Source organism: Myotis myotis, unplaced genomic scaffold (assembly GCF_014108235.1).
Source record: "Myotis myotis isolate mMyoMyo1 unplaced genomic scaffold, mMyoMyo1.p scaffold_m19_p_8, whole genome shotgun sequence".
Taxonomy (NCBI): domain Eukaryota; kingdom Metazoa; phylum Chordata; class Mammalia; order Chiroptera; family Vespertilionidae; genus Myotis; species Myotis myotis.
This window is the reverse complement of record NW_023416390.1, coordinates 76,199,283-76,214,907: the sequence shown is the minus strand read 5'-3', so window position 1 is coordinate 76,214,907 and position 15,625 is coordinate 76,199,283. Positions and strand designations below refer to the sequence as shown.

Genomic DNA, 15,625 nt, shown 5'->3' with positions numbered 1-15,625 from the left:
GAAATTATTTTGTTATTGCATTGATTTATTAAACAAATTTCAAGTAACGTCAGATCACTTTCAATGTTCATTCAATAGCTAGTATATTCTACAACCAAAGGCACTGTGCTAACCACCATGGGAGCTTCAATGATGCAAGCACAGAAGTACTAATAAAGAACTTAGTAACAAGAACACAAGCATTTTATGGGGGTGGTCCATTTTACTTTCTACCAAAGTTCATTGAAAGGGCATTTAGAATGACAGGCTAGTTCAGTGATGGCGAACCTTTTGAGCTCGGCGTGTCAGCATTTTGAAAAACCCTAACTTAACTCTGGTGCCGTGTCACACATAGAAATTTTTTGATATTTGCAATCATAGTAAAACAAAGACTTATATTTTTGATATTTATTTTATATATTTAAATGCCATTTAACAAAGAAAAATCAACCAAAAAAATGAGTTCACATGTCACCTCTGACACGTGTGTCACAGGTTCGCCATCACTGGGCTAGTTTCTTTCATGGTCTATTTCCTTTATCACCTTCCCCATCTTTCATCCTTTGTAATAGTTCTCAATTTTTCTTTTACTCCACCTAAGTTACTTTGTCTATGAAAGATCATTCTCTTTATGCCTTATAGCCAGTTTTATTTTTATATATTCTGGACCTCTTGATTTCCCCTCCTTTCATTAAAGAACCATCATTCCTTATTCTTAATCTTTTGAAAACAACTATTCATAACAGATTCTAGTAACTATATATCCTTGTGACATCCTTTTCCTCCAAAGCAGATTCTTTTTAAATCTCTGTCAAGTTTTGGGAAACTATTTCCTCATAATACCAGGTAAATCTTTTTTTTTTTTTTTAATATATTTTATTGATTTTTTACAGAGAGGAAGGGAGAGAGATAGAGAGTTAGAAACATCGATCAGAGAGAAACATCGATCAGCTGCCTCCTGCACATCTCCCACTGGGGATGTGCCTGCAACCCAGGCACACGCCCCCGACCGGAATCGAACGAACCCGGGACCCCTCAGTCCGCAGGCCGACGCTCTATCCACCGAGCCAAACCGGTTTCGGCCAGGTAAATCTTTTTAAGACCACTTTTCTCATTAGCTTGTCTTATAAAACTGCAAAAGATGATCTGATTTTTAAACTGAGAATTATCCTTTATACTGAGAACTAGCCTTGGAAAAAAAGAAAAGCAAAAATGCAAGTGGACTTATAGTTATTACTTTCAACATAGACTATTTTGAAAAGAAAATCAGACAGTAATTATGAATTTATAAAAGAAAGATAGATTGCAAGCAAAGTGCCAACACAAACATAATCTATGGACTTCTGAGTCATATATGGTAGTTTTACCACTAAATAGACACTCATTTTCTCTTTCCTTTGGAATATGATCCAGTCATAAAGTACAGTTTTTAAGAAAGTTTTATGTATAATAAATTCAGGGGATTTTAAGACACTGAATAGATAGAGATTGATGAAGTTAGAGAGAAATCTGCAGGTGGATCAAAATGACATTATCCCAGGAACTACTGAAACTATAGCCAGATATTAGGCCACTTAGAACAAAGTGTTAGCATGAATTGGAAGGCAACATGATTTAGTAAGTATTTTAGCTTTTCTAACCGGACAGATAGGCAGCACAGATTTAGCCATCATGCAATGAACTCTAATGCCACACAAAAGACCTTGAGAGAAAATGGAGAGCTCTATAGAGCATATAAACAGCGAGCACAGGAAAATGTCTCTGGGTCAGCACTAAGGGGTAACATTTAGTATAAGGGTTTGGTAAAAAGTAAAAGCTCTGAAATCAAAAGACCCAGGATCACATTCAGCCCACCACTTATGAAGGAGCCTGTGGGAAAATTATTATTCTTTGATTGGTTGACTCCTGCACACACCCGACCAGGCCAGGATAGAACCTGCAATTCAGGTATGTGTCCTTGATTGGGAATTGAACCTGTGACCCTTTGTTGCCAGTGCTCTAACCACCGGCAAGGGTGGAGCCTGTTGAGAAAATTATTAAATCACTTTATGCTTCAGTTTTTCATCTGCAAAAGGGGGGAAAAAAACAATAGATATAACTCATGGAGTTTCTTGATGTTTCTTAAATAATACTGAAAATTATATAAGTAATATATTTAGAGTTGTGACCGTCAATTAATATTAAATATGAATATAAAATATTAATTAGTATGAACTATAAATATTGTTTACTACTATTATTAATAGCAGCACTACCATTGGTTATTTATTTGAGGATTATCATTCCTATTTCACAGCTGGATTACTATGTGCAAAAAGTATGTCAGGTGTCTGGAATATAAAATAAATATTTGTTAGATACTCATGATAGACCATTGTGTGAAAATATAATAAAACCACATATAATCTCTATTTTGTGTAAAAAGTATAGATATATGAAAAAATGCACACTAGAACCACAATGAGATATCACCTCACACCTGTCAGAATGGCCATCATCAATAAACAAACAAGTATTGTTGAGGGTGTGGAGAAAAGGGAACCCTTGTGTACTGTTGGTGGGAATACAGATTGGTGCAACCATTGTGGAAAGCAGTATGGAGTTACCTCAAAAAATGAAAAATGGAACTACCTTATGACCCAGAAATTCCACTTCTGGGAATTTATCTAGAGAAACCTGAAACATTAATTTGAAAAATATGTACTCCTATGTTCATTGCAGCTGTATTTACAATAGCCAAAATTTGGAAGCAGCTCAAGTGTCCATCAATTGATGAGCGGATAAAACAGCTATAGTACCTTTACATAATGGACTATTGGGCCTAAAAATGAAAAATTTACCCTTTGCGACAGCATGGATGGACCTAGAGAACATTATGCTAAGTGAAACATGCCAGAGAAAGACAAGTACCATATGATTTCACTCACATGTGGAATTTAATGAACAAAGTGAACTAACAAGCAAAGTAAAGAAAGACTCATAGAGAGAGCAGGCCTACAGCTGTGGTGGGGGGTGTTGGACAGGGTGGAAGGATTGAGGGGGAGGGGGGGGAGAACTCATGGGCCTGGGTAACACTGTGGTGAATGTGGGAATGAGGGGGTGGGTGGAGGTAGAAGAGGATATAGGGGAGATGAATGGTGTTAAAAAACAAAAGAAAAAAAAGTTATTAACATAGATTGTATAGGGGACAAACACACCAAAATGTGGTTACTAATGGGTGGTGAAATTTCAGGGAATTATTATGTTCTTCATATTTCTCTGTATTTTCTGAACTTTCTACAATAAGCATATACTACTTTTCTAATCAGAAAAAAAAACTTTTTAAAGACAATGACACAATGAAAGAGGTAGGTCTAGAAGGTAAGGCTTACATATGCTGCCTACAAGTGACTCACTTCATATTGAAAGACTCACACACAGACTGAAAATAAGGGATGGAAAAAGATATTTCATGAAAATGCAAACAAACAGAAGTTGGGATAGCAATACCTATGCCATACAAAATAGACTTTAAAACAAAAGCTATATAACAAGAGAGAAAGAAGGACCCAGCCATTCCACTAAATAGAAAAGACACATACTAGTACATCCCTATGCTTATTGCAGCATTATTTACAATAGCTAAGATATGGAAGCAACCCAGGTGTCTATCAATGCATGAGTGATAAAGTGGTGCATGTATACCAGCCATAAAGAAGAATGAAATCTTGCCATCTGCAACAACATGGATGGACCTAGAGGGTATTGTGCTGACTGAAATGTCAGACAGACAAATGCCATGATTTCACTTATATGTGGAATCTAAAAACACAATAAATGAACAAGCAGAGCAGACTCTTGTTTGTTAAGGAAATTAAGTATTAAAAACCTCTCATAACAGTGTTATTTATATAAAGGAACCAAAGTTCATATTTATATAGTCTTTACTAATGAAACAGATTTCCATGTGGCTCTAATGCTATGTATGGTCCCCAAAGCGTCTGTATTCAAAGCACTTTCAATACTAGAATCTTGATGGTCCACTCAAAAAATTTTCTAAAAGATTCAAACAAATAAAAAATCAGTTCTGGTGCCTGGTAAATAGAACTGTCTGCTCAGACTACCTGTATTAGGTACTTTGGAGACCAAGTTCTTGCCAGGTGTTAATAAACACAATTTTCTCAGAAAGGATATATGCACCCCTATGTTCATAGCAGCACAATTCACCATAGCTAAGATTTGGAAACAGCCTAAGTGCCCATCAGCAGATGAATGGATTAGAAAACTGTGGTACATATACACAATGGAATACTATGCTGCAGTAAAAAAAAAAAAAGGAACTCTTGCCTTTTGCAACAGCATGGATGGAACTGGAGAGCATTATGCTAAGTGAAATAAGCCAGTCAGAGAAAGATAAATACCACATGATCTCACTCATTTGTGGATTATAGAGAACAACATAGACTGATGAAAAGGGACAGACCCAAAGACTGAGAAACAGCGATCAGGCTATCAATCCCCAGAAGGAAAGTAGGGGAGGGCGGGGGTAAGGGGAAGAGATCAACCGAAGGACTTGTATACATGTATATAAGCCAAACCAATGGACATGGACAACAGGGGGATGGGAGCATGAGTGTGTGTGTGTGGGGGGGGGGGAGCTGGGGGTTAATGGGGGGATGAGGACACATTTGTAATACCTTAACTAATAATAAAATAAATAAATAAATAAATAAACACAATTTTCTTTCTTTGGCTCTGGCTGGTAATACAATGTACTGCATGATCTATTTAGTTCAATGTTTTGCAAGCTACTATTTAAAAACAAACAAATATTTTTACTGATTCCAGCAAGGGAGAGAGATAGAAACATCAATGATGAGAGAGAATCACTGATTGGGTGCCTCCTGCACACCCCCTACCAGGGATCCAGTCAGAAACCCGGGCATGTGCCCTGACAGGGAATCGAACCCTGACCTCCTGGTTCATAGATCGATGCTCAGCCACTGAGCAACACCAGCTGGGCAGCTACTATTTTTATAGACACTGGTTACTGATAACAAGAAGCACCATGTGTACAACCCTTTTTATGAAAATTTAAAAAAACAAAGGCTATACCTATGCTTGTACATGCATTTTTTCTCCCTGGAAGGGTTCACAAGAAACAACAGTGGTTATTTTAGGGGGAAGAAATTGTAATGGGATGGAGAAGCTAGAACTGTGAGACATTTTTCATTTTATGTCTTTCGGCACTATTGAAATTTTAATTTATTTTTTATTTCAAGAAGTATGTAATTTCTCAGTTTAGCAAAAAGTCCTTACTGTATTTAAATTAGTATAAAAACTTTACAGGACAGACAAATCAATTGCTAAATATTACTTATCTTTCTTTTTGGAATTTTCCAACCAGGAGACAGTTTATAGAAAGATATAGAGTCAATGTTCAATACAGCTGAATAAAATCACTATTTTTAGATCATTTAAATTAACAATTAAAAATCAAGTTGAGCACTGGCTGGAATGGTTAGAGTGCTGGCCCACACATGGAAGGGTCATGGGCTCCATTCCCTGTCAAGGGCATGTCCCTCCCCTCTCCCCTCCTCTCTCTCTCTTCTCCTTCCCCTTCCCTTCCTCTCTTAAAAAAAAAAAAAATCGATGAAAAAACTGTCCTTGGGTGAGGATTAATAGCAAAAGATTGTGTTGAGGAGAACCAACATGGCGGCATAGGTTAACGCCGGAGATTGCTGCCTTGAACAACCAAATCAAAATACACCTAAAAGACGGAACGGACATCATCCAGAACCACAGGAAGGCTGGCTGAGTGGAATTTCTACAACTAGTAGGAGGAAAGAGATTATCATACCCAGACTCAGAGGAGGCGCAGTGCTGAAGTGAAATACTCAGGTAGGGAGTGTGCGCGGAGCGGGCTGGCGGCAGAGGGCGCGGTTGGAGCTTTCAATCGAGAGGGAGTCTCACATTCTGAGCTCCATATCCGGGCGAGTCTCTAGGGACCCAAACTCAAACAGGAGAAGCGGGACTGTCTGGCTTCGGTAGGAACTCGAAGGCAGCTTTCTCTCTGAGGTTTGCAGCGGTTGCTGGGACTCTGTGAGGCAGAGCCCCTAGGGACGGAACTGAGAGCAGCCATAACTGCTCTCTCCGGCCCACCCTGTTGATCCCGGGCCCAAGCGACCCACCCGCCCCGCCCAAGCCCTGCACACAGCAATTTGCCAGATAGCCTCAGGCAAAGGCTAGATTAGCACCTCCCTAGAGGACAGAAGTTTTCCCACTGCAGACACAGCTGAGTCTCACAGCCAGCTGGCCTGGAGATCAAATCCCCCTAGTATTAACTACAACAATCAAGGCTTAACTACAGGAGGACTGCACACAAAGACCACTAGGAGGTGCACCAAGAAAGCATAAAAAAATGCGGAGACAAAGAAACAGGACAAAACTGTCAATGGAGGATATTCAGTTCAGAACCACACTTTTAAGGTCTCTCAAGAACTGTCTAGAAGCCGCCGATAAAGTTATTGAGATCCTCAACAAATCTAATGAGACCCTCGATGTTATGATAAAGAACCAACTAGAAATTAAACATACACGGACTGAAATAACGAATATTATACAGACTCCCAACAGCAGACCAGAGGAGTGCAAGAATCAAAGCAAAGATTTGAAATGCGAAGAAGCTAAAAACACCCAACCGGAAAAGCAAAATGAAAAAAGAATCCTAAAATACGAAGATAGTGTAAGGAGCCTCTGGGACAGCTTCAAGCGTACCAACATCAGAATCATAGGGGTGCCAGAAGATGAGAGAGAGCAAGATATTGAAAACCTATTTGAAGAAATAATGACAGAAAACTTTCCCCACCTGGTGAAAGAAATAGACTTACAAGTCCAGGAAGCACGGAGAACCCCAAACAAAAGGAATCCAAAGAGGACCACACCAAGACACATCATAATTAAAATGCCAAGAGCAAAAGACAAAGAGAGACTCTTAAGAGCAGCAAGAGAAAGAAACTCAGTTACCTACAAGGGAGTACCCATACAACTGTCAGCTGATTTCTCAACAGAAACTTTGCAGGCCAGAAGGGAATGGCAAGAAATATTCAAAGTGATGAATAGCAAGAACCTACAACCAAGATTACTTTATCCAGCAAAGCTATCATTCAGGATTGAAGGTCAGATAAAGAGCTTCACAGATAAGGAAAAGCTAAAGGAGTTCATCACCACCAAACCAGTATTATATGAAATGCTGAAAGGTATCCTTTAAGGAGAGGAAGAAGAAGAAAAAGGTAAAGATACAAATTATGAACAACAAACATGCATCTATCAACAAGTGAATCTAAGAATCAAGTGAATAAATAATCTGGTGATCATAATAGAATCAGGGACATAGAAAGGGAATGCACTGACTATTCTTGGGGGGGAAAGGGGTGTGGGAGATGTGGGAAGAGACTGGACAAAAATCATGCACCTATGGATGAGGACAGTGGGTGGGGAGTGAGGGCGGATGGTGGGGCGGGAACTGGGAGGAGGGGAGTTATGGGGGGGAAAAAGAGGAACAAATGTAATAATCTGAACAATAAAGATTTAATAAAAAAAAATTGTGTTGAACTTTGATTCTTAAGGTTTTAGAAGCAGCACCTTATTTCTTAAATTTTCACAGGAGTACTGTTTTAGAGAAATGTAAAGTTGGAAACCTTCTTTTACACACCAGGAGAACAAGCTTTATTTCTGAGCTAAAGAACCAACATGGGAGGTGGTCAGAACAAAAAGGTTTATTCTCATCTCCATTATGGTGACGGCTCCTAATGAAGAGGCCTTTGTGGAAGAACTAGGTAATTAAAGATGTGAGGCAATCTTATGTCTTGATCTCTTCCTACTGTCTTTCAGCTTGTCAAGCTCCTGAATTCATTATTTAGATAATGTACCTTAACTTCCTGATTCCCAACATTAACCTTTTCCTTTGTCATTTATGTTAATCAGTTAGGAAGTTAAATAGCAAAGACCTTACTATTTTAAATACTTTCCATTTGTTATTTTCTCGAAAATATTCTCACATGGATGTTGATCTGACCTTTGGTATTAAAAATCCTAAATTATCTGTTTAACAAAAGTAATCAGCTATTTTGGAAGTAAAGTAAGTTTTTAGAAAAAAGAGTATTGAAAGAGAATTATGTACTGCCAATGACTTCCATCTAGTGTATATACAATTTGAAAGGACCCACTGATATTTCAATTACTCTTCTGATATGCAGACTTAAGCTCATAAGCTTTCACAACGGAAAGAAACAAATTTTAAAGGTATCATTAAGAGTTACAGACATATATAAAACACTTGATTTTAGGAATGTATAAACTTAGTATAAGAAATCTGATCTTAAACACTGTCCTTTAAAGCAAAATACACAGATATTATGTAAACAGACTAGATTTTTTTGTTTGCATAACAGGATCCTATATCGTCATACTTTTGACACTATGATTTTGACACTTCCATTTCCTTATTTATGGTTTTTCACAGCTTTGCTCTACTTGAAATTGCTAGCATGGTTTGTTTTTCTAAGTCCACTTTTTTTTTTTTAAATATATTTTATTGATTTTTTGCAGAGAGGAAGGGAGAGAGAATAGAGAGTTAGAAACATCGATCAGAGAGAAACATCAATTAGCTGCCTCCTGCACATCTCCTACTGGGGATGTGCCTGCAACCCAGGTACATGCCCTTGACCGGAATCGAACCTGGGACCCTTCAGTCCACAGGCCGACGCTCTATCCACTGAGCCAAACCGGTTTCGGCTAAGTCCACTTTTAATGTGTTACTACTTTTGGAGTTATAGCCGATGAATTATTCTAGGTAAGTCATTATTTATTGACGTTTTCCCAATGTAAGACATGGGAAGAAAGGAAAAGCAGCAAATTGAAAGCATAATATTTTATTTATTTTTAGATAATCTATTTTGGCAGAAACAGAAAACATTGACAATCACTATTAGCAAGATGTGGAGAAAGTCACATACTTGTGGGATAAATACATATAATGTTATTGAAAGGTTCTTTTGGTATTAGAAATATGAACCCTTTTTGGTCCAACATTGAGGCTGACTCGACAGACCAGGTGCTAGGAGCAGGTCTAATGTCGAGGCTGAGGTCGACAACGCAAACCGGTTCAACATTCAATCCCATCAATTAATATGGACCAGACTGTTTGAATTCCAAAAATAAAATTGGACCACAAAGGGTTAAGTATGTATATGCATACCCTTCAGTCCAGCTATCTCACTTCTAGATACCTATCTTGGAGAAATACTGCCTTATGTAGATCTATAACTAGTACCATGGAAAAAATCTCCAAGAAACATGTTCATTGAAAATTTTAAAAGTTGCAGAATAACACGTAAAATATGTTGTCATCTACATAAAATAAGACAAATTAAAACACACAAAGCAGAAAAACTGTATGTATCTGTGTGTGCATGCATATACATACATTAAAAAGGAAGATTTTTGAAAAGATGCTGAACAAATTATTAAGAATAAATAGAAAAATGTTGAAGCAGAGGATAGACAGTAAAAAAGAAAAAAGTGAATATCATTTTTGTATTCTTTGAAAAATTCATGTGAAAATGTTATTTGGGTAACTTACTTAAACACACACACATAAATAACCTTAAAAAAAAAAAATAAGATTTTCCAATTAGAAGTTATGAGGATCAGATTAAATGCAAAATTTCAAAAATATATCTGAAACTTAATCTAGTACTATACTAAAATACCACTCACACCTTTGCCAAATTCAGTTTATTTCATGTATCTACAAATTGTTCAACATTAAGAAACCCATTATTATAAATCATTACAATAATATATAATTGATTCTTGTTATTTGTGATAGTTATATTCCATAAAGTCTCCAGGAACAATGAATTAGCAGATATTGAACTATTGCCCCAAGGGAAATACAAGGTTAGGTTCCCATGAGCCTCTGATCACAATATTTTCATCAGTCCATCAATACACGACCTTGTTTTGTGTGTTTCTGTTTAAATACATTTTATTTAATATATATAGAATTGGTTCATTAACATGAACTCATAGCCAACAGCACTGTATCTCATGCTCACATGAAGCTTGTCTAACACATATTTTCTCTGTAAGGCATCTTACAACCTCCTTGCACTTAGGAACGCTAGAAAACACTTCAGCAGTACTATACTTGGGGGCCATATTAAATAGCCAAATCACCAACAAAAAGCACAGAACTGAAGAATGTGGCATGAAACAGGTTGTGAAAAGGACACCTGTTAATGAGAGCTGACTCAAGAAGGCAGAGCTTCACTGTGTTTGACCTCGGCTGGGAACGTACTAGGATGTACGGGACAACGCAAATGTTTTGCCACTGCACACGTGCATGTCAGCATGTCTGTGAATGACAGTGAAAATGCCGCACATGCTGATTTTGGGGTTACAAATACATTTTAGCAACTAGGTGAATTTGTAAATACACAATCTATGAACAATGAGGACCAACTGTATTTTTAATTTTTTATTATCTAGAAAATTTCAAACCAACACAAAAGCAGAGAGAATAGTATAATGAACCTCTACATAAATACACTCAACCAATTATATTTTGAGGGAAAAAATTGCTGGCAAAAGGTCTTGTAAAATTTAACATCTATTTCTGACAACAGAAAACTGGACTAGAAGAAAACTTCTTTTAATACTTTCTAAAATCTGGTATTGCTTTCTAATGACATTTTATGCAGAACACCTACAGTCATGAAATAACTCATCAGGAGTTTCAATCTCTGCTGTATAAAACATCCTTAATTGTGGAAATCCCTACAGGACTAGAAAGAATCTAATTATTGTAAAGAGAAACAACATGAAATGAAATAAACATTTGAAAGAAAAGGGCATTATTTGTAAATGATATCAATGTCTACCTATAATCCTCTTGGTCATTCTTGTCTCAGCTTTAACCCAATCCACTTATCCCTCAATGCCTGTACTATTTTTAAAAAAATATATATTTTTATTGATTTCAGAGAGGAAGGGAAAGGGAGAGATAGAAACATCAATGATGAGACTCATTGATCAGCTGCCTCCTGCAATGATGAGACTCATTGATCAGCTGCCTCCTGCACGCCCCCTACTGGAGATTGAGCCCATAACCTGGGTATGTGCCCTTGACCGGAATCGAACCTGGGACCCTTCAGTTTTCAGGCTGACGCTCTATCTACTGAGCAAAATGGGCCAGGGCTGCCTGTACTATTTTGAAGCAAACCCCAACCATGGTATTTCATCTATATATATATATATATATATATATATATATATATATGCCTAAATGACCGAACAACCAGTTGCTATAATGCGCACTGACCACTGGGGGGCAAATGATAACACAGGAGCTGCCCCCTGGTGGTCAGTGTGTTCCCAGCCAACCTTCTGTGGCCAACCTTCTGTGGCCAACCCATCTCCCACAGCCCCTCCCCCCCAGCCAGCCAACCACCTGAAGCCCCTCCCCCCCACCGGCTGGCCCCGATGGCCAGCCTGGCTGAGGGGCCCCATCCATGCATGAATTCGTGCACCAGGCCTCTAGTCTATATATAATTAAGTACGAACCCCTAAGAGATAAAAGCCTTTAAAAATAATGTTACCACAGTACAATTATCTCAACTAAAAAATGAACAAATATTTAACATCAAATATCCAGTCAATGTTCAAATTTCCAAGAATCTCAAGTATCTTTTTATTGTATATTTAAATCAGGATACAAACAAGTAATTACTTCAGAGATATCATAAGTCTGTTTAAACTCATAGCCTCCTCCTCCCTTTTCTATTTATTTATACTAGTAGAAGAGACAAGGTTGTTTTTGCTCATAACCATTGTCACTTAATATGTGTTCCCTAGTCCTATGTTTTTCCTGTAAGTTGGTAGTTAATCTAAAGGCTTAATGAGATTCTGGAACAATATTTTAGGCAATAGTATTTCGTTGAATGGTATTGTGTTCTTTCATAAATAGATGTAAAATATTTCTGGTTATCTTTCTATTCTATTATTAGCAATCACTGACCATCAATGTACCTAGGTAATTTATAAGGAACAAAATGGTGATGGTCTAATATGCTCTTTTCATTTTATTAGTTGGAATACCTCTCTAAAGAGATACTTCTTAAAAAATAAAAAGACACTTTTCTACATCTACCATTTGGTTAGCCAGTGATATACAACTCATACAGAAATGATACTGCTTCAAAATAATGAACTGTTTGCATTGGTGACCAACTAGGTTTTCTGTTTGTCTTAGCATTAATATGTACTTACAGATTTAAACATATCTGATATGTTTCAATTCACTGCAATTATCCTTATTGATACTCAAATTGTTCCATTTTGGGGATAGATGTGAAGAGAAGTATGCTTGGTTCAGCCTTACGTGTAGCACGTATTCTATCTTTTAATTTGTTAAATAACCATGTTCAGGAAACAAAGTGTATATTTTGGACAGAACAAAGATCCCACACTAGTGGGAGAAAGACAAGTAAATCAGGGATTACAATACAATGTGATATATCTATTGGTAGTATAAATGGCCCAACCTTTCAGGAAGGCAAATCAACATTTTTAAAAAGTTAATATTCCAGCACTATTCTTCTCAAAGTCTACTAGCATTCATCTACTTGGGAGAAGAATACTGGAAAAATAGACAAACTCTTAAAGTAGTGACCTTGAGAGCATGAGACATATGTATAAAATGTTGGGATTTTAAAAATGAGCCCAGCCCTGACCGGTTTGGCCTGCGGACTGAAGGGTCCCGGGTTCGATTCCCGTCAGGGGCATGTGCCTTGGTTGCGGGCACACCCCCAGTGGGGAGTGTGCAGGAGGCAGGTGAATCGATGTTTCTCTCTCATCGATGTTTCTACCTCTCTCTCTCTTTCTCCCTTCCTCTCTGTAAAAAAACCAATAAAATATATTTTTTTAAAAAATGAGCCCATATTAATTCTATAATAAGTATTTTAAAACACAATGTAAAAAATGCTATATTATAGAATGTATTAAATGCTATAAAAGCAATGAACTCTTAGAGAGACAGAAGGTATTTTAGAAAGCTTCTAGATTTTGTTTGTATTCCACCAATTACTATGAGAACTTGGGCAAGTAGTTTTAGTCTCCTCATTTATAAAGGGCAATAGCAATGCCTGTTCTGCTACATCACAAATTTGTAGGGATGATCAAATGTGAAAAAGTGTGTGAAAAAGTTATAAACTAATGTCATTAATATTTTTAGATAATTTTGAACACTTTAGGTTAGGACAATTTTCCATAAGGAACTAAGGTTTGTCTAAACTATGCTTATCCTTCTTTTCTGTTGTTAATGCTAATTCAATGGGACTTTCTACAATGAGAAAAAATATTCTGTATTTGTACTGTCTGTGCAATATAGGAGCCACTAGCCATTGTGGCAGTTAAGCACTCAAATACATGTAGTGGCTGAGCTATTGGATATTAATAACTACATGTAGTCAGTGGCTACTGTATCGGGCAACCCAGTCTTAGTCTTTTATCTCTTCTACCTCTCTCCCTATCTAAATATCACAAATATAAGGATATTAACAAATAAAAAGCTTCTCAAAAACACTCTTCACTTCAAAAAATTAAACTTATGAGAACTGCTAAATCAATACCTTATTAGGTTTCATCTGAGTTTTTAAGGTCAACTTATATTTAAGGTGATCTTATAAAAATCTAAAATTAATTAAACATAGACTAATATTTTACAGTGATTTAAAAAAGAAAACAGAGGGGATTTTGTTTTATTTTTAAAGATTTACTTTAGTCTGTGAAATATACATAAAACAAAAAATTTCGATTCCTTAACCAAAGACCTTTCTTTACTCATTAAATCAACCTTACCTTTAGCTCGGCTTGTATGAACCCTTGCACGCACCCAAACAACTTCATCAGCTTTTTGTACTGTCAAATTGCTAACCCGAACCAAAACTCGATCTGCAGCAAATAAACGAAACAAATTTAGTAATTCAGAATTTACAGAGATCATAATTTTGATTTGACAACGAGCATAAGTACTCGGTATTAGTTTTCAACCTCTGACGCCTTCTTAATTTGTGAATTGTACTTTCTAAATATATCTCTAAAACCTATACAATTCTCGAGGCCCAGACCAGGAGACTCAATTGCTTGGAGGGTCACCTATACACCAAAAGGTTGCAGGTTGTTGCAGGTTTGATCCCCAGTCAGGGCATGTATGAGAGGCAATTAATTAATGTTTCTCACACTCATTTTCTCTCTGTCTCTCCTTTCCTCTTTCTCTAAAATATGTATCGTCAGGTGAGGATTAAAAAAAACTCTATCCAATTCTATTATCTTCACTGCCACCATCCCAAAGTACTTGTCTAAATGACGGCAATAACCTTTTGATAATCCCGATTCCCTAATTCAGTCTATACTGGAGTCAAAGAGAATTTCAAAATGCGTATGTGTTGAATATTTTATTGATTTATAAGGCCAACTACAATCTATCTTCATCCACCTTTGCCTAAGTGGACATGGTATTTTAGCTTGCCTGTCACAGTACGTAAGTCAGCTAGCCAAAGGGGAGGTTTCTCTGCCAGGCCTGGATAGTCATGGTGTTATTGGAGAATTGCACAGGTGGAATTTCTCCGCTGCTAGTGGGAGTGGGGTTCTTACAATATTCTGAGAAAACGTTTTTTAAGACTCTCACAGGAAAACGAGTGATTTTTATCTGTATAGCATTCTATCTCTCAGTTTAAAAGTCCTATTTCCCTTAAACCAGTTCTGGAAATGTGCAGCTGGGGATGCAGCAGAGCTAAAAGCAAAGCCAGTATCCACAGTCTCTGTTCAATGGTGGAGCTGAGTCCAGCAGAGCATCAGGCTAGTTACAGTCCATCGGTCCATTGTGTGGGGTCCACGTGACTGTGGGCCATGGAGGCCAAGTGCAAGGGAGAGTGTCTCCTGCAACAAGAGAGCTGGGAGCCCAGTGCACAAGACAGCCGAGAGAGAGCTCTCTCCGTTCAGTTTATGTACCTCAGATTTCTCACCCTAGCAGTGGTCATGCCTATTCTGGCCAATAACCTACTCCCAGGTGTGACTGACAGACAAGCACCTTCCCACACCACCCATACCTTATCAGGCATGCGCCTATTGTCCAGACCCTTCCCCCAAGGATCTGTGGGGAGCAGACCTGGAGCATGTTAAACTGCAGCTTTCTGGCAAAGCTGTACAAATGGCATGCCTCTATTATCTGGCCTTCCCTTTGCTCCTTTCCAATTAATTAGTAACTTGGTTAATTACAGTAATATCATTGGCACCCCATTCCCTAGGACACAGTGACTCATCCAGGGAAAGGCATGCTGCACCAACTGGGCTAATCAAACTCCTTCTCTGGGACTTAATATACAGACACTGGGAATGAAGCTCTCCCCTGGGCTTGCTGAGCTGGGATGGTATAGGCCCGTGGTCAGCAAACTGCAGCTCTCGAGCCACATGCGGCTCTTTGGCCCCTTGAGTGTAGCTCTTCCACAAAATACCATGTGTGGGCGCACACATACAGTGCGATTGAAACTTCATGGCCCATGCGCAGAAGTCGGTATTTTGTGGAAGAGTCGGTATTTTGTGG

General features: G+C 37.8%; 1 protein-coding gene across 4 annotated transcripts in view; it reads right to left on the bottom strand.

The window, feature by feature from the left end:
- DARS1 (aspartyl-tRNA synthetase 1) overlaps positions 1-15,625 on the bottom strand; it is a 74,000-nt gene that overhangs the window by 52,030 nt on the left and 6,345 nt on the right. For all 4 annotated transcript variants that reach the window (XM_036319781.1, XM_036319782.1, XM_036319784.1 and 1 more), the window contains one exon: positions 13,882-13,974. In XM_036319781.1, the coding sequence (XP_036175674.1) occupies positions 13,882-13,974 (93 nt within the window). The remainder of the gene's footprint in view (positions 1-13,881; positions 13,975-15,625) is intronic.